The following is a 23,925-nucleotide window of genomic DNA, read 5'->3' as shown; positions in this document are numbered from 1 at the left end:
GGGTCCGTTGAGCTGGTGTTGTTATACGTGACTCTCAGGGTCAGTTTATGGCTGCCATTGCACAGCAGGTACAACCTTTTCATTCAGAGCTTGCAGCTGTGTGTGCATGTGGGGCTTCGATGTGCCTGGGATCGAGTTGGGTGTTCATGATGTATTGCTGGAGGTTGATGCTCAAGAAGTGGTGACAAAGATGGGTGATGGTGGAACCTATTATGGGGTTGATGAAGAGCTCCTTAATGAAGCCAAATGTCTGAGCTTACAATTTCGTTCTTTTGGGTGTCAATGGCGTTCTCGCCGCTGCCATATGGCTGCTCATGCAGTAGCCAAGTTTTCACTCTCTTGTTCTGAGTTTTATCTTGGGTTGAAGAGGCACCTAGTTGGCTGCACATTCAACCCTCTCCTCTGATGTAATCCAACTTTAAGCTTTTGAATGAAGTTTCTTATTCTCCAAAAAAAACAAAAAAGTTACAAGCCTCAACAACACATATATCATGAATCTCACTACTGAACGCACAAACAAACAAATAAAACAAGCACTTAATTGACTTCAATCACTCTGCAATACCTGGTACCATCTTACACGAACACAACACGCTTTCACTGGCAAAATAGCCCACACTCATCAACATACAAACCTTTTATTTTTGTTTTCTTCTTCAAATCTCGATCTCTTCACTCACTTCAATTGGCAAACTTTTCACACACATTTAAACAGAGGATTGGAAAGCACACCGTTTGAACGACAGTGCGTACAAGCTAAGGTTCGTTGATGTTGCCATAGACAATCTAAATATTTGGTTTCGTCCCTTATTATTATTTTTGGAATTTTCAGAATCCCATCATCGATCAGTGAATTGTATGTCACATAAGTTGTTGGTTGGCTCAAAATCAAACCTGACTCTGACCCGTGTTGCAGCTCTGTCATGCCCCATGTCACGCGGTAATTGTAACAAACGGGGTTCATTCCTTTAATATGCGGTCATTATTATCCTGTAATTTAACAGGAAATTTGCACCTCAATAAGACCTCAATGATGAAGGCGACATCCGTTAGAATGATACTGAAAATTCATCAGTACTGCTAAACTTAATGGCATGTCTCTTAAGCCTTCCTTGCCATGATGACGTGGGCCTATAGAGACAATCTGAGGAGTAGTGTAGTCGCTCAGGAACTCTGTAGATACAACTCGAATAAACATGGGGAGACAAGTCATCCGACTGTTCATTAGCAAATTAATAAAACAAGTATGCAGAAATTGCTTCAATCTCTCTCTCTCAATTATAAGACTAGACATTTACCTCTAATTAAGTTGGTGGGAAAGAAATACTAATAGGGAGGATACACGAGGAGAGACGTACAACTTAATAATGTGATTGGTGCACCCGCTTAGTTATTAACCACAGTGATAATAGAGCAGATCGTTTGTATGAGAGTGAGTATGAGGAGAGCAACAGCTGCAATGACCGAAATAGTTGCCCATGGCGTTCTGAAATATTTTTGTCTCAGATTTGCCTTCCATTTGTGCCACGTTGAATCACAGTACTTGTTCAGTTCTACACAAAGACTAGCATAATAGAAGTCATTCCCACCAAACACCCCAATGGCAAGGTTGTTAATGAGGGTAGAAACATTAATGCTGTCACCTATCCTATTTTCAACAATTCCGTAGTCAACAAGCAACTCCACATCCTCTGGGGAGTCCACTAAACGATTCATCATCTTAACATAAGCACTTATGTGACGACTCCCAATGCCATGGCATTCTTCCAAGGCAATAAGATTTCTGAATATGGGCTCTGTTTCATCACCAATTGGTAATTTTGGAATTTCCAGAATTCCATCAGTGAATCTTATGTCGAATTTGTATTTGGTTGATATTCCCACCTTAAACTTGACTCCCGCCTGATGCAGCTTTGTCATGCTGGGTGCAGTTATAGCTTCAAGTTTCATACGCTCTCCATCTTTCCATGGTTGAGATAGAATTCTTACAAAATCAACAAAATGTTCTACTTTTACTTCAGGTGGAGAAGAACGTATTCTATTCAGGTTGTACTCTTCCATTTCCGCTGTTTGCATGCCAGTAAACTGCTTGAAGAACTTGAGAGAAAGATCAATTATTGAAGGACTCTCAGTACTGCCGCTGCTAGAATAAGAAGAGACTGTAATATGGTTTGGGTCAAGTAGATCTTCAAGAATGAAGAATGGCAGCTGATTTTCAAGTAACAACATGTCAGTATATAGGTCCCTTGCCATCCATGGTTTGTTAAATATGCGGTCTTTATCATATGTAATTTCCTTGAACCAGTACTTCAAGAAGAACTCAATGATGAAGGCGGCATCCACTAGGATGATTCTTACAAATTCATCTTTGCTAAGCTCAATGGTTTCTGCATAACAATTGCGCAGTCTCACTTCTTGGTCACTTATTTTCTTTATACAATCTCCCAAGCTTACCTTGGTTCGACGTAGAAAATCTTGTAAATACCTCTTTTTGTGCTCTTCCATGGCTTGTAAGGCTTTATTGCCATGGTGAAGTGGGCCTATGGAGACTACTCGAGGTGTGTAGGCCTTTTCATTTACACACCGCAGTCTGTGAGGAACTCTGTAGATACAACAGGAAGAGGACAAGGAAGACAAGCGATCCAACTCTATTGTCATTGAAGTTTCTAATGGACCGTAGGGGTTGTCTATGTCATTTGGGGCAGCTTCATTGCTTCCTTCCATTTTCCTTACTATGATGTGGTGCTGTTGTAATAGATGACGATGATGATTGCAAATTACTGGAACCACGATCAACACATATATCACTGTTAGAATTGCAAGATGACATGTGCTACAACCAGAAATTTAAAAGCAATCACACAATGCGAAATGAAATCAACTAGATGGGTGAGAAATGTTAGAGTATTAAAAATAAACCTGGTTATTGTTATTATTTTCCAGCTGTAATGCCATGTCAGATTTGTTAGTCAGCTGTTAGTCTGTTAGAATTGTTGTTAGAATGTTAGTCTGTTGTAAGGCTGTTAGTTTGTTTAAGCTTAGAAGCTCAGCTATAATAGCTTTACTGTGTGTGACTTTGTATAATGATTTAATACACACAAGCATTATCTCTCTCTCTCTCTCTCTCTCTCTCTCTCTCTTACATTTTCTATTCTCTCTGAGATTTTCTTAGTTCTTTCTTGGCATCCAAACAAGAAATTCCAAACACTGCAATTATATACCTCTACGCAACTCATAAAAGCAAACACACCAAGACCTTAATACTTGCAACCCATTGCATCCCACCTATGAAATTAATGCTCCAAATTCACACAAAAGGATCTGTTGGTAATAAGAGAAACAATATGAATTTGAGGCACTCGTATACAACAGACATAGCTAGGCTGCTAATTAAATATTTCTGGAAAAACCCAAACCCGAGTTAGCCTCCAATCAAAACATAGCAAGTTTGAACAGCGCTGTTAACATAGAATCAAAACATATATAGCAAGACAAACTAAAGTTCCATATTATAAGAAATTAGAACAATATTCCCATATATAACCTACCTTTGCTTAGTTCCAAAATCCAACTATCATGAAACACTAGAGTCAACTTAAAGCTTGAAGAACATGGATGTGCAAACATATATATATATATATACATATATATAGCAATGGAGAAGAATACAACCCAGACAAAACATTATGAATTCATGAAAAAGGAAAGACAGAGATGGAAATTAATTAAGGGATCAATCAAATTCGCACCTGCTACGAATAAGAAAACCAAGCTTGTTTTGCCTTTGGTAGATGACTAGAAAAGCTCAATGCAGATGGTTTACTCCTCTGGTAGATGAAGTAGAAATTTTCTCTAATTAATAGCACAATCATGGGCAGCTTTGTGTATGAACAAGATAGAAACAAGTTGCTTTAATTTACCAAATAACAAAATGAACAGGCTGAGTAAAGCTTCCATGCATTTAATTTTATATGTTGACCAAAAAATAAAAAATAGGTAATTTCCCTTAATAATTGCACAATGATCCGCTAAACAAGTTACTAGGTTTATCAAAATAATAATAATAATAATAATAATAATAATAATAATAAACAAGTAATGCCTAATTTTAAACACCCTACTCACTAAAAAAATTTGTCTAAACCCCCACCCATCTAGAAATTCTTTCAAAACCCCCTAAAACTTATAATCCTAAATTACCCTTCTGACGCATGCTGACGCGCGCTGAGTCATGCTGACGTCACTGTAACTGTATTTTGGTGAAACTGTTTTTTTTTTTTTTGGAATTGAAGTTTTTGCTAAAACTCAATATTTCACTAAAACTAAAATCAAACACTGAAATTGAATTTCATTACACTAAAACTGAATTTCAAAAATTCAGTTACACTGAAACTGAATTTCAAGAATTCAATTACACTGAAACTGAATTTCAAGAATTCAATTACACTGAAACTGAATTTCAGAAATTCAGTTACACTAAATTGAAGAATTCAGTTATGAATTCACTTACTGAAATTGAATTAAGTGATGAAACAATTACACCTCGACTAAAATGCAATTACACCTTAATTAAAAAACAATTACACCTTTACTAAAACAATTACACTTCACTAAAACAGTTATACCTTTACTGAATTCCGTTTCACTAAAAAGAACACAACAACCTTATCAAAAAAAAAACCAACAATACAACAAGTCATTGAGATGAGAGGAGTAGCCAACAATACAACGTCGTCCGATCACCTCACGCGCGACGAGTACACGACAGCCGCCACTGCCTCGATCTGTTTCTACCTGCAAATTTGATTCATCATATTTCAGAACTATAATTTCATTCAAAATTCATTTAAAACTCATGTTTCACGAACTGAAACTGTTTCACGAACTGAAACTGTTTAATCAATAAATGAAGTAAATTTGTATATACTTATAAATCAATTAAAAAAACCCACATTTATATCCGATTAATAACAAATTCAATTAAAATAGATTCACAAATTATACATTTCATAAACATATTCACAAATCAATTTCAAATTAGGGTTTTCAAATTAGGGCTTTTGAAATTCAATGCAATTGAACCAAAATTTGTATACCAGTAAAGAGAGACTGTCAAGGGGAGAAGAATGAGACCGGAACCACTTCAATCCGCCGCCGGAATCGCCGGCAACGGCGGCGATAAGTCTCAGACCTTCTCGGCGTCGATTCGCCGTCCACGGTGGTCAGTTGGAGAATTGGAGACCACCATCACACTCACCACGTTGAGAGGAAGCTTCTGGAAGTGGAGAGCGGCTACGACGTCGCCGGAATCGCGAAGTCACCGCCGGAGATGACGATCGGACTTCGGGCTGCATTTGGGTTTCTGTGGATTTTATGGGAAAGAAAAGGCCATGGATAGATAGAGGAGGAAGAGGTGAGAAGAACCCAACTGGTCCGACACTTCGTCGTCGCCGGAATTGACGGATCGCCGGCGAGGGAGATTGGCCTCGGCGAGATAGTCGTCGATCTCGGGTATGGTTTGGTGACAGTGGAGGAGGAAGATCGTCGGAGGAGGAGGAGGAGGAGGAGGAGGAAGAGCTCGTGCTGCTGGCTGGTGACTGTTTAGTGTTGATGGGTTTTTCTATTCGTCATTTCCAGGAAGAGAGAGAGAAAGAGAGAGAATGGTTGTTGTGTATGGTTGTTCTGTTGTTGTGTATGGGCGAAACCAAAAAAAGGGCACAACCGGTATTTACCAAAAAATAAAGTTAAATACTAGTCAACATGTGTTGACTTAGGGGGTTTAGGGAAACATTTAAGCAAAAGAAGGGGTTATGAAATAATCATAATAATGGGTGGAGGCTATGAATTTATTAGATTATGATTTGGGGGTTTATAATTATTTACATATAAATAAGTTACTAGGTTTATCAAAATAATAATAACAATAAATTATTAAAAAAAAAAAAAAAGCTGAAAACGCTTCTTCTCCCACATACCAAGAACCCCAGCCCAGCCAGTCACCCACCCAAGCCAGCTGCCGGAGCCAGTGCCGGAAACCTCGATCCCCTCATTTCTTCTCTCTTTCTTTTCATCCCTCTCTTTTCCTCTCTTTCTCTGTGGCGTCACTTTGATTTTGTAAAACCCTTATTTTGTATGCATATCTACTCATTAACTACTAGTTGATTAGGGTTATTTCTATATAATTAAACTCTTTAAAATGGATGTAGTAGCAGCCATTTTGAGTGACTAAGAGAGAAGAAAAGAAAGAGAGGTGGGAAAGAGACAAAAAGAGGAGAAAGAGAGAGTGAGAGATGAGGGGTGGTTTCTTATGTCGGTGCAGACAGGGCGGTAGCAGTCGCTGGTGTTGGATTGGCCGGCTGTGAGGAGAAGAAGCGTTTTCAGCATTTTTTTTGTTTTTTGTTTTTTGTATTTCAAATTTTGTTTCTTTTTATATTTCTGTCGAAAGAACATGATATTAAAAAAGTCCCAAAGACAGATATAGAAACAAACAAAAGACAATCAAAACAACTGCCACAGAAAAACAAAATAACCACCAAATTCCCCAAATTTCTTCAATAAAATCAACCCTAAGTAAAACCCCAAAGCAATCAGCTTTCTACCCAAACCACATCGCAACCAATCCAACTTCAATCCCGAGCCGTCGATAGAAACACCGCCACACGCAAACAACACCAAACATAACCGAAAGCACCACAATCCAGAGGACGAGAACTTGGTATTAGTTCAAATTAAATGGGTTTTGCTTAATGAGGGGTAAACATGTGAAAATAATAATTTACTTTTCAACACATTAAATTCATAGGTTTTTGTGTGAGTGAAATTCATGTGGCAAATGAACAATGGGGAAGGTTGCTAGCTTGCCCTATAAAAAAAGGAAGTGCTAGGGTGCCTCAATGCCATGTCAGCTAAAATATTTAATTTCATTAAATATATGTCATAATTCACTTGCCACATAAGCTTTCACAATGACTATCTTAACCTTTCTAATAAGCTTTATTAAAAATCAAATAATATAATAAAGATTTTAACCCCAAATTAAAAATCTTAAAAAAGTTTCAGCCTAAAATGTAGAACCCTAAATTCTCACATAGTAACTTTTCTTTAGAATTTACTTCACAATTTGTATGTAATCAGAATTGATGATTTCAACTTGGTTGCTAGACTTGATCGGAAGGTATAGCTAGCTACTTGGTTAGTGTTTGGTACATGGGTAAGCGTGAGAAACATCTTGGGTTCTGGAAATATTGTCTCTGGCTTGATCTAATGTTCTGGAATTTCAACTTAAATTCTTGCTATGAGATCTTTATGTAAGAAACCAATGAGAATACAAGAATATGCTGTAGAAGGCTTTGATAAAAAAATACCGATAAGAACTTTGATCCAAAAGTTATAAAAATTGCAATGAGATTTTTTATTAAAAAAAAATGTTGTGAGAAATTGATCAAAGAAATCAAAGATAGAAGAGATTTTCGCAATTTCATAAACTTTGATCAAGGATTGGAATGATTAAGAGAAGAAGAGTAAAGAGGGGAAAAAACCGGGAAAACAATATACAAGATCTAGAAGAAGGGGGGGGGGGGGGGGGTGCATGATTTGGAGGTCTTTGTAAATCATCATCTTTCTGTTTGTAGTGGAAGAAGATGACCCAGATTAGAAGAAAAGGAGCAGCAAATTAAAGATAAGATGAACAAGGTGTTAGATTTAGGGTTGTATTTTAAAGGGTAAAATAGTAATAAACCAAAATGATTTGCTAAGTAAGAATATGATTTGGCAAATAAATAATTAAGTGCATAACATAAAATTGCCACATCAGATTAAGGCTCATAATCATTTTCCATAAAAAAAAAAAAAAAGACAAATCCAAAGTCCATTAAAGAAGAAGAGAAGTCGAATAATATTCTCATAGGGCCAAAGTTCACTTTTAGTCCCTGTAATTTAAGTTAGGTTTCACTTTCGTCCTTATAGTTTCAATTGTTGTGATTTTGGTCATGTAATTTACAAATTGTTGCAATTTAAGGACACACACTACTACAAAAATGTTAATATATATCAGTCGGGACTGATATCTAATGGGGTAGCCGTCCGATATAGCCAGTCGTAATATCTAATGTTCATATTTTAGACATCATTTTAAAACAGATATGTAAATATTCTTATATATCATTTTTTTTTTCTCAATCTGATGTCCTAAATACACAATAGATATCCGATTTTATATTATTTATGATATCTATAAAATCCGAGTATCAATAGTTCTGGCCAATAGATATCGTATTTGACACTAATACTGACATATAACCTAGTATCAATATCAAATATGAAACATGCTCTGATATCTAAATATTATTTATATATCAAGTTTGAAATAAAATCCGATATCAAAACATCAAAACATTTTAGTTTTTAGACTAAAAAACTGATATCATTTATTATTGGAATGTATGTTATATATCATTTTTTTTTTCACCTAAAAAGAATATCAATTGATTGAACATTAATTTGTGCCTGTAAATTGAAATGGGCAGAAATTTGTGCAGTCATAAAATCTTCCATTCACATTCCATATATTTCAATCACCAATAAGAATATTCAAAGCTGCCAAAAAAGGTTTACAGTACAATATCCAACCAGAGAATACATTTTTTGTTTTCTAAAAGTCTAAACATAACCACCGGCCTAATAACTAAGGCAATATTGCTTAAACCTACTTGGGAAGACCTTTACAAAACCAAAACAAGTTGTAATGTACCAAAAGCTGCCCACATGTACAAAATATTGGCATGGCAACATCTCTACATGTAATTACCGACAAAATTAACCCGTGAAATCTGCACCTCATCAACTTCAATTTCCTCCCATGTGTTGTGTTGCCTCAGATATAACAACCCTACATAAGAACAAAAGATCGATGGTTCAATAAATTAAGTTAACTAAACAGTTACATGAATTAAACAATTAACATTTACATGAACTAAGTTAAAATTATTGGCCAAAAAGAAACATGTATGATGGTATCTTCACCGAACCTGTTAAAAAACCACATGCCTCATATAGGTAATAACTTGGAATTTTAGAGTCATCAAAGAAAGAAAAGTCTTTTCAAGAAAAAGTGAAAGGAAAGGCAAACTGCCTCTGAGATAGGAACATGATATTTCATAGAGTTGTACTAGACATTCAAAAGAACATTGATAAAAATTATCAAGTCAATTGAAGCCACAGATCGACCAGTATTTACAAATCTTTCCAGGTTCAAAAATCAAGGTTTTATTTTTCTGAAAACTGTCTCAATTTAGGAAATTCACCATAAATCAAACATAGCTTCAATTCACAAGGTTTTTGGTTTAAAGCACTCTTTAATTAGCATGTCTAGTACATATTTCATAAGTATCAGATCATAAGCATGACTCAAAATGACAAAGTTACACTCAAAATCTCATTCAATTCAGTAAATTATAGTTGTTCCTATTGCTGCAGAAATTTCTGCCAGCAGGTCCATCTTAGAAAATTCACAAAAAAATTCAATACAGGTCCAAAATACTTGGTTCTTGTCCCAAAACAACCATTAGTAAGTCTAATTTCAAACTCCTAAATCTCAGATTTAAATTCACCACAGCAGCACAGAATTCCGCAGGAGTCCAGTAAGTTCAGATTCACTAAAAATGGCTTATTTTGCTATTCTTTGAGTTAAAACACCTGTTCTTTAGAATTCAAAGGAAATACAAATACATGCAGGTTTAAAGACCTTATTTGAGCTATAAAATAAACAATTTTAAAATAAAACTTTACTGGAGGAAATTAAAATACACAGAGCAGTACAAAAGGTATGCCTTTGTCAATCCAAATACACCGTCTATTTCCCTTAAGGTTAAGCAAAAAGGAAAAAAAGCAGAGAAAAGAATATCAACATAGAGTTATAGTTATACAATATTAAACAATATTAACATAGTATGTTAGTTATACAAAAAGAAAATGACAGTAAAAAAAAGCACAAATATGGTTGCTAAAAGAGTAAAAAAAAAAGGAAGAAAAAAAAAAGTTATTCATATACCAATAATAGAGGAAAAAGGTTGTTACAAACTCACCTTGAGATTAAAGACTAATCTTGAGAGTCGAGATTGTGCAATGTACAAACTTGGCATATGTGTAGACAACCATGCTTAATTAGGGTACCTTACATGAAAACCACAAAAATTATATATGTAAAGCAGTAAAGCACACATTTTTAGGGAGCCATAAAGAAGATATATACTACCGTTTAAATATTTAAAAACATACCTTTTATATAGGAAATCTCATTTTTCCCAGCTTGAACTTCTAACTCACAAGTTTCTCTCCATCTAACAACCTCTGTTATAGTTTCTTTTATTTCAATCATGAGTAACTCTACAGCCGTTAAACAAGCTAGGGAATAAGTCAGCAAGAACATCAGCAAGCTTTAGGAATGAGTGCTTGTAGACATTTATATTCATAAAAAGCTTGAACTATCAGATATTCTAGTTATTATACGTTTCCCAACACCCAACCCATTTGAAACTCTTGTGCTAGTAGACAATATAGAAGTAAAGACAGAAAATAATTGTTGACACAAATATGAACAGAAGGATGCAACAATTAAATGTAGCTTTAAACTCACCTTGTTGTACCATTGAGCATGTGTTAAGGTTTGGACTATGTCACAAAACTTATTTTGCAAGTTCAATTTTAAACCAAATGCTAAATTGATTAAAAAAAGCAAATACATACTAAGAAATCAAGCAACCCAAGGCAACTAACACCAACAACCCATATAACCAACAAAAAGAAATACAAATAGCTAGAGGAAAAAGGTTGTAAAACTTTGGACGTACCTTGAGAGTTCAGACTATGCAATATACTTGGTCATGTATATACATGTAGACAGCCCTACTTAGAAGTTAATCAACATACAACTAAGTTAAGAAACATACCAAATACAAAATTCTAAATACAAAGTCATAAAAATTGGAGCTGCAAAGATATAATTATTTACCTACAAATCTAATAGATGAATTTCACTCATTTTATGATTAAATCATCATAAAGCCAAGATATAGAGACTCCAGTATATTAGTAGAAATAAAAGATTAAGAATAAGGGGGAGAAAATACTCAGCAGATACTCCAAGATTCTAAAGCAAAAACACAGCGAACAACACAAGCATGTTCTGTTATCATATTCACTAGCATACTTCACATGCATAAGCCATAATGTTCACTAGTCTTTACTTTTACTCACATCTTAGAACAAAAGTAAAAAGAATTTCAATGATACGTCAGAACATTAACCATCACTAAATCAACAGCAAATTCAACATTCACGTATGTAATATGAGAATAACCTTTCACAGGAAAGAAATTGCCTGAGATTTCCAATAAGCCTTCACCTTCTTATATTACTTGCCTAATTAATGATAAAAAGTAAGCAACTTTGAGAACTATTAATGGAGTTGTTAGATTACTTGCCTAATTAATATTACCTGAACTCAAAGAATAGAAATACTATCAGTCACTGCCTTAAGTCGCAAACATACCAAGATATGGTTTTGTAATTGAACTGCATAAGGAAGTAAACAATAACAACCAAGAAGAAACCATAAACTCACAATGGACAGGTCAATATTCAGTATGGTTTTCACAACCTAGATTCACCAGCTGACAAAGGTGGCATGAATAATCCAAAATAACCTAGATTCAGTATGCGTTTGTTCTGTTTTAGTATATATAGAATATTATCTTCAAAATGGCTTCTCCGTTCCTTCTATATGCATGAGTTTTGAAGAAATTGTGTGAAAGATTAATTATTGAAAGCCTCTCTAAGGTCCTATTTATGCGTGTCTTGAGCCAGATTGAATAATCCATTGCATATAATTAAAGGAGAAAAGCGGTTTATCTTTTAGTTACTTCATCTTGTTAGCTTTGTTCGTGCAGATTGCTTTTGCTTCACTTACAGTGTAACACAAAATTGTTGAAAGTTGATAGATATTCTCGGCGATTTCTATCCAGGTACATGATCATGATGAATTGGTACTGTAATTTGATCCTTCTCTGATAAAGGAAGCTGCTTTGCTTTACTGTTACAGACAAGCAAGGAAAATTCTGTTTTGCTTCTTGGTATATTTTTTATGCATGTTTCTGGATAATCAAATTGCTTGATACTTTGAGGACATACGTTTACTGTATCTTATTTAATGATTTGTTTTCCAGTTCCTTTGCAGGTCAAATTGAAAGTTGGAAGAACGTGGGGTTCCTTGCAACCTTTTCAGGCCGATCAATATAAAGATAGAGCTGTTGGCCTGATCCATAGATTGACCAATTAAGATGTGTTCTTGTTATTGATCTGAAAATGTAAAAGTTTAATGACATTAGAAGGTGATGATTCATGCCTGTTGCAACGAATCTATGTATGTCTGGTTGTCAAATGAAACTACAAGATGTTTTCTAGTCCATTTTAAGCTTTTCTTTTTTCAAATTTCCTGCTGTTTAGTATATTTCTTATACACAGGGAATTTCCTCACATCATCTAGAAGTTGTACATAATAGACAGGCTTATAACTTTTTAGATCCTCTCTCAGTATGTTTTATGGAAAATGGCATCCAAAAGAGAGACTACTCTTCCAGTTTTCATATACAAGCTTTTAGGATGTAGTGATCGATCTGGTTGACATTTGGTGCCATCCAAGATGTTCACTTCAAGTAATATGGTGTATATTATATTAGGCTTATTCACGCCAATGCCCCCTGAAAGTAACTTCGATTTTCAATTTGCCCCCTGAAACTTCATTCCTTCCACTTTATCCCCCGAACTTTACAAAATACTATATTTCGTCATGTCCGTGTTGAATGATGTAAGGCTGTATTGATTTCAGCCATCAAGCTCACACGAGCTTAGAAAAGAAGTGATGCAACTAATCTGTTACAGCAGTTAGTTAAGATTGGGATGCCATGTGGCATTCTATAATTTGTAATAAATTTTTTAATAGCTGTAAATGAGCTCATAGCTCACGTGCTTTCAGCTGCTGTTTTTGTAAAACCTTTATATATATGAAAAGGGAGTCATACACGCAGTGTGCGTGAGTACCAAAATTCTTGCTCAGGTTCTCATTCCATTTTCTTGTTTTCATTCCAATATTCCTCTGAGCTTAACATGGTATCAGAGCCTCAGGTTCTTTCATAGAAGTCTGGGCGTTGTACTGTGAAATTGCAATTGGTGAGTGTCTCATAGGATATTCCCAAATTCAATATGGCTAACTCTGGAAGTGGGGAGCTGAGAGCTCCAATCTTTGATGGAACAGAGTATGAGTTTTGGAAGGTACGTATGATCACCATTTTCAAATCTCATGGGATTTGGAAGTTGGTAGATAAAGGAATTATAATTCCTGAATCAAAGAAGAAGAAGGGAGAAAAGAGGAAAGAAGGAGAATCTGCAGGCACAGATGCAGAAGATGAGCTTGATCCTTATGTTGAGGATTTGTACATGAAAGATGCAAAGGCTCTGGGAATCATTCAGGGAGCAGTTTCTAAGGAAATTTTTGCAAGAATTGTGAACCAGGACACATCAAAGGGTGCTTGGGAGTTACTTCAACAGGAGTATTATGGGGATGAGCAAACCAGATCTGTGAAATTACAAGGATTAAGGAGAGAGTTCGAATATATGAGAATGAAGGAGGGTGAGTCCTTATCTGACTACTCTGCTCGGTTCTTTGACTTAACAAATCAAATGAAGAAATATGGTGAGCCTTTAACTCAGCAGCGTATGGTTCAAAAGGTACTTATCAGTCTCACAAAAACTTATGACCCTATGTGTGTTGTTTTGGAAAGAACATCAGATTTGAATTCAGTTTCTGTGAATGAAATTTTTGGTTCCCTCAAAAGCTATGAGCTCAGATTAACTAGGCATGATGAAGAAAGTGAGAAACCTGAAAAAGCTTTTGTGAGTATGAATGTCACACCTAAACATCAAAGTCATCAGCCTAGGAACAATGGGAATGATGGGAATAAACGAAATGGGAAGGATTGGAAGAACAAGTATAAAAAATGGGAAAATAAGGGTCAATATGGTGGGAAGCAAGGCACTGATGTGGGAAAGAATAAGTGCAAGATATGTGAGAAGCTGCATTATGGTGAGTGCTGGTTTAAGGGTAAAGTCAAATGTCACAATTGTGACAAGTTTGGTCACATGATGAGAGATTGTCATCAACCAAACAAAAGAATTCAAGCAGCAAACTATGTCAATGGAGTGGAGGAAACAACCACAATGTTTTATGCATGTCATAAGGCTGCAGTTGAAAGAAATCAAAGTGAGTGGTTTCTTGACAGTGGTTGCAGCAACCACATGACTGGTCATGAGTCCCTATTGATAAACATAGATCGAAGCCTCAGGTGTAAGGTGAAAATGGGTACTGAAGAATTGGTGGAGTCAACAGAAAAAAGTGTCTTGCCTGTTGAAACCAAGGGAGGAACAATGTACATATCTGAGGTGATGATTGTACCTGGTTTAGATGAGAATTTGCTGAGTGTTGGTCAAATGGTTGAACATGGCTACTGGCTTGTTTTTGGGAATTTTATGGCTTCTATTTATGGTGATAAAGACTTAAAGAATCTGGTTGCAAATGTGAAGATGAAAGGAAACAGATGTTTTCCTTTGAATTTTAAAGATGTAAGACCTGCTTTGGCAAATAAAGTCACCTTTGCTGATTCATCTTGGAAGTGGCATAGAAGATATGGGCATTTAAACTTTGACAGCCTACAATTGCTGCAAGACAAGGGAATGGTGATTGGAATGCCTAGACTTACAAAGGGTGAGCATGTATGTGAGGGCTGTGCAATTGGTAAGTCACATCGAGCTGCATTTGACAAGGGCAAATCAGTTAGAGCTTCTGAAACTTTGGAATTGATTCACACAGATGTATGTGGACCAATGTCAGAAACAATGGGAGGAAACAAGTACTTTCTCACATTCATTGATGATAAAACAAGGATGTGTTGGGTATATTTTCTCAGGTACAAGTCAGATGTGCTGCCTGTATTCAGAAAGTTCAAGGCTATGGTAGAGCTTCAGTCAGGTTTCAAAGTAAAGAAGATGAGAAGTGACAGAGGTGGTGAGTATACTTCAACAGAATTTGAATCATTTTGTGCTAAGCTTGGAATTGAAAAACAACTGACAGTGGCATACTCTCCTCAGCAAAATGGTGTTGCTGAAAGGAAAAATAGAACCATAATGGAAATGGCAAGGACAATGCTATTAGAGAAGAAAATGCCAAACTGTTTTTGGGGGGAAGCAGTTAACACTGCTGTGTATCTTCTAAATCGATGTCCAACCAGCACCTTAGAGCACAAGACTCCATTTGAGGAATTTAGTGGAAGAAAACCAGGGGTCAAACACTTGAGGATCTTTGGTTCTCTCTGCTATACTCACATTCCAGCTCAGAACAGACGAAAACTAGACCAAACTGGTCAGAAGGGAGTTTTTGTGGGCTATGGTACTAGGGAAAAAGGCTACAGAGTTTTTGACTTGGGAAGCAACAAGGTGATTGTAGCAAGGAGTGTGATATTTGAAGAAAATGGCATGTGGGACTGGGATTCTAAGCAAACTGTGTATGTTTCAGTCCCTTGCAACAGTGTAGATCGATGATTCAAAGGAAGTTGAACCTGACTATGTACCTAATACTCTGCACAATATGCACCAATCTTGGATGATCAAAATTATTCAGCAAGCAGGCCATCTAGTTCAAAGAACCTGCATTCTCCAGCTCGAAATGAAGGTGGGATTGCACTTCAAGACACTTATGATTCGACTCCAAAGAAGTGGAGAGATTTAAATGACATATTTGCTCACTGCAAACTGAGTATTGTGGAACCAGAAAGTTATGCAGAGGCATCACATGATCAAGCTTGGATAACAGCCATGAAAGAAGAGATTATGATGATTGAGAAAAATCAAACATGGAGTCTAGTTGATAGACCAAGTGACAAGCCAATTGTTGGAGTAAAATGGGTGTACAAAACCAAGTTGAACTTGGATGGAACTGTACAAAAACACAAGGCTAGACTGGTAGCCAAAGGTTATTCACAAAAACCTGGTGTAGACTTCAATGAAACCTTTGCACCAGTGGCAAGGTTAGATACAATAAGGACCTTGATTGGTCTAGCAGCCAAGAAAGGGTGGAATTTATTTCAGTTGGATGTAAAATCTGCTTTTCTAAATGGGGTACTTGAAGAGGAGGTTTATGTGGATCAGCCCGATGGTTTTCTTGTTCAAGGAAAAGAGGACAAGGTATATAGACTAAGGAAGGCTCTCTATGGTTTGAAGCAGGCACCAAGAGCCTGGTACAGCAACATTGATACTTATCTATTAGAGTGTGGATTCAAGAAAAGCCCCAGTGAAGCCACTCTCTATGTCAAGACCAAGGAAGGAGAAGAAACACTAATTGTCTCCATCTATGTGGATGACATAGTGTATACTGGAAGTTGCAAAAGGATGTTAGAAGATTTCAAAAGGGACATGATGATGAAATATGAAATGACTGACTTAGGTTTGTTGCATCATTTCCTGGGAATTGGAGTTATTCAAATGAAGGATAGCATCTTCATTCATCAAAGGAAATATGCTTTGACTCTCCTAGAAAAATTTGGATTAAAAGATGCAAGTCAGTTTCTACTCCTTTGGCAATCTCTGATAAGCTTAGAAGAGATGATGATTGTGCCCCTGCAGATGAGGAATGCTACAGAAAAATTGTTGGCAGCTTGTTGTATCTCACTGCAACAAGGCCAGACATTATGTTTGCATCTAGTCTTTTGGCTCGATTCATGCATAATCCCTCTGTTAAACACTATGGCACTGCTAAGAGAGTGCTCAGGTATATTCAGGGGACCTTAGACTATGGAATACATTACAAGAAAGGAGATTCAGCAATGTTGGTTGGTTATTGTGTCAGTGACTGGAGTGGAGACGAATGTGACATGAAATCTACATCTGGCTATGCTTTTTCATTTGGAAGTGGTGTGTTTTCATGGGCATCTGTTAAGCAGCAAAGTGTGGCATTGTCCACTGCAGAAGCAGAATACCTCAGTGCATCTGAAGCAGCCACTCAAGCAATTTGGCTTCGTTTTGTTTTGCAAGATTTTGGAGAAGAAGTGATTGAACCAACTGTATTGCTATGTGACAACACCTCAGCCATAGCAATGGCCAAGAATCCTGTGTTCCATCAAAGATCTAAGTATATCAAACGAAAGTTCCATTTCATCCGTGATGCAATTAAAGAAGGTGAGATTAATCTGTTGTACTGCAAGGGAGAAGAGCAGATTGCAGATATCTTTACTAAAGCTTTGCCTAAGGATCGATTTGGCTACTTAAGAGACAAGCTTTCTATGAAATCAATGAAAGCCTTAGAAGGGAGTGTTGAATGATGTAAGGCTGTATTGATTTCAGCCATCAAGCTCACACGAGCTTAGAAAAGAAGTGATGCAACTAATCTGTTACAGCAGTTAGTTAAGATTGGGATGCCATGTGGCATTCTATAATTTGTAATAAATTTTTTAATAGCTGTAAATGAGCTCATAGCTCACGTGCTTTCAGCTGCTGTTTTTGTAAAACCTTTATATATATGAAAAGGGAGTCATACACGCAGTGTGCGTGAGTACCAAAATTCTTGCTCAGGTTCTCATTCCATTTTCTTGTTTTCATTCCAATATTCCTCTGAGCTTAACAGTCCGTCTATGGATCCGTCAAAACAGCTGACGTGGCGCTTACGTGGAGGGGCAATTAGGTCTTTTACCTGATGCAAAGCTGAATCAAACCCATGTGGAGGGACAATTAGGTCTTTTCCGCTGCATAAGCAAAACTTTAAAAAAAAAATTAAAAGAAAAAAAAAAAAAAAACTCTCTACCCAGCCCCCACCCAGGCCACCCCCTTCTCCTCCCCCACCCCTCCCCCCGACCCTGTCGCACCCCTCTCCCACCCAAACCTCTTCTCGTTCCAATTCAAAGGTCCAGCGGCGGCGGAGATCGGTAGTCGCAAAACGGTAGCATTAGAGAGCTCAAGATTGGACGAATCAGCAGGTAGTGAACCGAGGAGGAGCTCTTGTTTCTCAAGTCGGCTTTGTCTCAGGCTCTGGCCCTCTTCCCCGATCACTCCCTCGTCAGAAATTAGGTCCTGGATCAAACCCATGTGGGTGTGAAGTCCATGACCGGAGAGAGACTGCCTGGGGAGAATCGGATCCTAAACGTGGACCGCGAAGAAGACGAATATGATGGGGATGTGCGAACCGGGTCGAGTTGGTGATTTGGGTTAATGGGTGACTCGTGGCTGGACTGGGGTGGTGGGTTTGCTGTTGGGATGGGTCTTGAGGCAAGACAGCACCAGGAGTTTTCAGGTGGCCAATGGGGTTGGCGGAGGAGGATATGGTGGAGATTGATTCTCTCTTCCTCATCTTCAATAGAAGCAACTCTCAATGGAGCACTCACCTTCAGACCCCAGCTTAGTCCTCTAAAGCACCCACTTGAAGTTTTGGCTGCAGGCAATCTTAAATCTGTGATGCTCTTGTTTGAATGCAAAAATCGAACTTTTGCAGGGTGGCTTGCGGCAATTCCGGTTCTGGGTCTGGGAAATATTTGCGGGAGAGGCTTTAAGCCACATTTTGTGAGGACCCAACTCGCCATTGGAGACCCAGATGAAGCACAGACACCATGGTTTCAGTTCTGGGTCTGCCTCAGGCTGAGAAAGAGAGAGAGATATTCAAAGGGGTCCCACTTAATGTTGATGTGGAGCTGATTTGGCATTTTGTCAGTCTAATTCAGCTTTGCATCAGGTAAAAGACCTAATTGCCCCTCCACGTAAGCGCCACATTAGCTACTTTGACGGATCTATAGACGGACATGACGGAATATAATATTTTGTAAAGTTCGGGGGGTAAAGTGGGAGGAATGAAGTTTCAGGGGGCAAATTGAAAATCGAAGTTACTTTCAGGGGGCATTGGCGCGAATAAGCCATTATATTATTATGTGAGCATTCAAGATGTTTCAGGTACAAGAATTCACCACTCAACCATTGGAGGCAACGGATTAACGGAAGTAGGACTACAAAGCCAAGCATATATATTATTATAACAGAATATATTATAAAATCCCGCTATAGCGAGTATAGGTTAAGTACATAGTGACAAGAAGTGAGCAGGTGGAAGTGATCACTTAGCATAGTTTGGAACCCAGACACAGTGACCCTTGGGAAGAAAATGGCAAATGGGAACAGTTCCTGGCTTAACTTTGAGCACTTGGAAGGCCAAATGCTTTGGGTTCCAATCTGATGTGTCTGTATGGCAGACTGCTACTGCTTTAGCTCTCGCCCCAGCAGCATCTTCCAGGGGCACTGTATAAACTCTTGTTCCTTTTATTGCATGGCAGTAAAAGACAGCATACACATAGTTCTTCTTATGACACACAACGGATTTGTCACCTGCCATCTTCTTCATTCCAGGAGCTATTGTATACTTGTGCATGGTGGTTCCGTTTTTCACTTCTGTCGAGATTGCTTGAATGTTTCTTCCCAGCTTGGAAGTGATGAAGTCAATCATCGACTCTAAAGAGGTGGCACAATATTTTTCCTCTCTAATGCCTCGAATTTCACACTCTTCAATGATTTTCTTAATTGTATCAGCTTCCACAGATCCTGGTGTCACTGAAAATTGGTTCAAAATGTCTGGGAGTTTGTTGGATGAGAAAGGGATCAATTCGGCAGTAGTGCGTGGCAGGAAGGTTGCTGTTTTTGAATTTCCAGTTAATTGCAAGTTCTTTGTTGTCCCAGGATGCATGTCCTTCTCCAAGAAGAAGAGAGATACGCCTGGGTCTTCATGGAGTTGATTAATCTCAGAGGCAGAATAGACTCTGTTATAGGCTCCATAGTGCCGGAATGGATCTACTATTGGCTCTGGTACAGGTATGTACTTTTGGCCTGTGCTTACAGACACTCCTCCTTTTCCAACACCAACATGGGTTCCCTTGCCAGCTTGCACATTCACCCCACCCTTCCCTACTTCAACAGAGGTGCTCTTATCGTCCACCAAGTCTGCATATTTAGCAACATGAATGGAAAACAAGTGATAACATGAGTGACATTTAGTTATAACTGAGATATGTTTATGAAACTTTTCAGATATTGTGGCTTTTATTGGCATATATGTTAGAAAGTATATATGAACTCTCAAACCAGCTAGCTAGGTTTTCACAGTTGAGAACTGGCCTTCAATTCTAAAACACATCATATCAAGTAAAATGGTAGAACAGGAGCTCTCTGAGATTCTAAACACAAACCTGCAGGTTGGAGAAGTTCACTGAGAGATTTTGGCATTGGTGTGTTTGGCAGGGCAGTTTTCCAGTAAAGTTGAGGTGGTAGAGCAGCATGGCTTGCCACCAGAGCGAGCTGCTGACATTCGAAACCCTCATCAGTATGAGATCAGAAAATGAAATTAGTAGATAATACAAACAAACCCAAATGCTTTTCATGGACAGTGAGATGGAAAAAATCAAATTACTGAACTTACTGTGAGAAAAGCAAAGATGTGTGGGAGACGAAACCCCATTGAAACTGAAATTTTGCAACAGAAACAAAACTAGTAGTGGATGAAGCACGAAAGAAACTCAGAGCTTGCTAGCTTATTTGTAACTTTGTAAGAAAGAGCAAGTAGCTTCAACATTTATAGTGGGAATTGTACTCTTCTAAACACCTCCCATTTTGTTTTTCAAATAAATTTGATGTGCTTAACATTATTGATAGATAACATTATTGATACAAACTCAAACATATGGTAAAGAGAAGCCGGTGCAGAAGAGGAATGCACTAGTGACAGACATACGGACCTGGGAGAGACCCAAGAAGCTTGACTTGTACTTTGTATATATAAGAATAATAAGACAGACCCAAGAAGACAGACCCAAGAAGATAGACCTCTTATTCGTAAATCGTAATAATGTAGATTTTAGATCTAATTGCACATCACAAACAAAGAAAATTAACCACACGTACACATGCCATCAATACAGGCCGGGGCCACTGTTCTCCTGTGATTCTATTCGATCTTCTTTCTTTTTCTATGGTGGAGCTCAGATTTTTTTTGCCTACAGATTTATTTTTATTTTCCTTTGCTTGTTTCTTAGGTGTATACTATTGAGAATATAATCTCGTCTCATGAAATTAATTATAGCATTGCTTAACAATATATAATATCTTGAGCCTTTTTTATTATGAAATTTTCGATATTGGAAATTGTTTGAGGAAGAAGTACGTACATTTGGGACCTTTGGGTGAGATCGAGGCAAAGTCCAAGTATTCATATATTAATCACATGCACCACCATTTATAGTATGGAAGCTGATTTTCAGTTCCAATTTATCAACAAAATGTGGTTGTATTGCCTCTAGCTTACACTTAGATATGGGTACATGCTATATATATAGAGAGTACATGAACTGACTTTGACATCTCTAGAACATCTATTAGCCACATGTTACTAGTAAGTTCTACAGTATACTACACTTTTAATTATATTCTAGTACATTCTCATATAAGTTTATTCTAGACTCTTCTTTTATGTAGAATTATGTAGACTTCTCTAACATAATTTGTCATGGGGTTTAAAAGAATTTTTAAAAAATTTCTAGTTGGTGTGAAATAGTGTAGATAATTTCACAAATGTGCATTACTTTTTTAACAGGTGTCAATGGCGTTCTCGCCCTTAACCAAATTGACATATTTGGAAAATTTATAAACCAAATTGACATTTTTTATAGTTAATGAATTAAATTGAGAATTATAGTAAAGTTCATAGACCAAATTGAGAATCACATGCACTTCAAAATTTCAAATTGGCTTCCGTTCCTTCTATATGCATGAGTTTTGAAGAAATTGTGGGAGAGATTAATTATTGAAAGCCTCTCTCAGGTCCTATTTATGCGTCTCTTGGGCCGGATATATTGAATAATCCATTGCATATAATTAAAGGAGAAAAACGGTTTATCTTAGTTACTTCATCTTGTTAATTCGCTTTGTTAGTGCAGCTTGGTGATTTCTATCCAGGTTCATGATGAATTGGACTGGAATTTGATCCTTCTCTGATAAAGGAAGTTGCTTTGCTTCGCTGTTACAGATGTCGACATGGAAAATTCTGTTTTGTTTCTTGGTATAATTTTTATGTTTCTGGATTATCAAATTGCTTGATACTTTGAGGACATACGTTTACTGTATCTTATTTAATTATTTGTTTTCCAGTTCCTTTTGAGATCCTCGATCTCTCAGTATGTTTTATGGAAAATATGGCATCCAAAAAGAGAGACGTACTACTCTTCCAGTTTTCATATACAAGCTTTTAGGATGTAGTGATCTGGTTGACATTTGGGGCCATCCAAGATGTTCACTTCAAGTAATTTGGTGTATATTATGTGAGCATTCAAGATGTTTCAGATACAAGCTAGAATTCACCACTCAACCATATATTGGAGACAACGGAATTGGTAGGACTACAAATTAAAGCCAAGCATATATATTATCTAGCTATAACAGAATATATTATACATGCCCGCTATAGCGAGTTTAGGTTAAGTACAAAGTTACAAGAAGTAATTGGGAAGATTTTCGAACTGTTTCCATTGATTACTTAGCATAGTTTGGAACCCAGACAATGTGATCCTTGGGAAGAAAATGGCAAATGGGAACAGTTCCTGGCTTAACTTTGAGCACTTGGAAGGCCAAATGCTTTGGGTTCCATTCTGATGTGTCTGTATGGCAGACTGCTACAGCTTTAGCGCTCGCCCCATCAGCACCTTCCAGCGGCACTATATAAGCTTCTGGAAAGCAAATGATAAAATCGTCTATTTGTTGGATCAAAGTTAGATAGGCAAATGATTTCCGATTTGACTAATTTTTTACAACTAAATAATAGACTATTCGGATTGTTGAAAAACTACATGAAGTGGCTGGGCCCATTCGCCTCATCCCACGTATAAGCTTAAATGTGGGATCCCATATATACTTGAAGGGGCCTATTCTTATTATATAGCTATCATGTATATTTTAATTTCAATATATCTCAGTACACCTTTCATAAAATGGATAGCAGTATTATACTTATTTAGCAATATTTCAATATATTCCCCCCACATTTTCGTATAATACATACCTGCATTTTCATACTTGTAAGCTAATACTCTGGGATAGCAGTATTAATGAATTCTGTAAGTTTGGAAGTATACTTATTGAATCAGTTTTGCACTTTGACATACATGTATCTTATTTACTTGATATTAATCCCAATTGAAACCAGCATTTAATTTTGTAATTTCCACATGAATCTAGCTTTGTAAATGTTGTAAATCTGTGCACCAATTTCACAATTTAATAGACAGTGGAAGTTCACTCCAAAACTCAATCGAACATCTCTATAATGATGACTCAAATTGCTTGGCGTTTGTGCGTTAATACAGTAGTTGACTAAGTGGGAAACCGCGTTGCAGCACAGGCGATCTGGTGTTGGCAGGTAAATATTGAACTCCCATCAAAGTTGTAATCAGTTCTAAATGTAATATGCCATTTTATATGCTATCATAGAAACCTATTGTAGATTGTAGAATGATTAAATAGGTGGTGTAATAGGAATCAGAGAATAGCGTAATCAACATTTGTAGCTAGATTGTGTCATTGGTGGAGAATGGAATTAGTGAGTGTAGTGTTAAAATGAGTGAGGCTTTGTGGCCCAGTCACAATAAATGGATAGGCCCAGAGGTGTGGTGAGAGTAGAGTAGCCCATGAAAAATCTTCGGACTGTAACAAACCTTAGCCAGCCACAAATGGCCTAGTAAATTTCAACCAGTGAAAAAAATATAAAAAGATGCGTGACAGGAAAAAAAATATATACATATATAT

At 37.1% G+C, this 23,925-nt stretch overlaps 1 protein-coding gene and 1 pseudogene across 2 annotated transcripts; both read right to left on the bottom strand.

Annotated features, from left to right (window-relative positions):
- Positions 1–1,339: 1,339 nt before the first annotated feature.
- Positions 1,340–2,724, bottom strand: LOC147278919 (UPF0481 protein At3g47200-like). The gene has a single exon (XM_086252239.1). The coding sequence runs from the start codon at positions 2,722–2,724 to the stop codon at positions 1,387–1,389; it is 1,338 nt and encodes a 445-aa protein (XP_086108365.1). The 3' UTR covers positions 1,340–1,386.
- A 16,474-nt stretch (positions 2,725–19,198) lies between these two features.
- On the bottom strand, positions 19,199–20,660 carry LOC147278918 (BURP domain protein RD22 pseudogene; annotated as a pseudogene). The gene is made up of 3 exons (XR_015123301.1): positions 20,552–20,660; positions 20,322–20,430; positions 19,199–20,076 (listed from the first exon to the last, which is right to left on the bottom strand). The product of XR_015123301.1 is annotated as a BURP domain protein RD22 pseudogene (transcript).
- Positions 20,661–23,925: the final 3,265 nt, after the last annotated feature.

Source organism: Dryas octopetala, chromosome 7, assembly GCF_963921425.1.
Source record: "Dryas octopetala chromosome 7, drDryOcto1.1, whole genome shotgun sequence".
NCBI lineage: Eukaryota > Viridiplantae > Streptophyta > Magnoliopsida > Rosales > Rosaceae > Dryas > Dryas octopetala.
Note: the sequence above shows the minus strand (reverse complement) of the source record. Positions and strands in the feature narration are given on the sequence as shown.

What these genes read in the sequence shown, in the direction of transcription:
- LOC147278919 (XM_086252239.1), bottom strand. Translation starts at nt 2,724, where the DNA reads ATGGAAGGAAGCAATGAAGCTGCCCCAAATGACATAGACAACCCCTAC.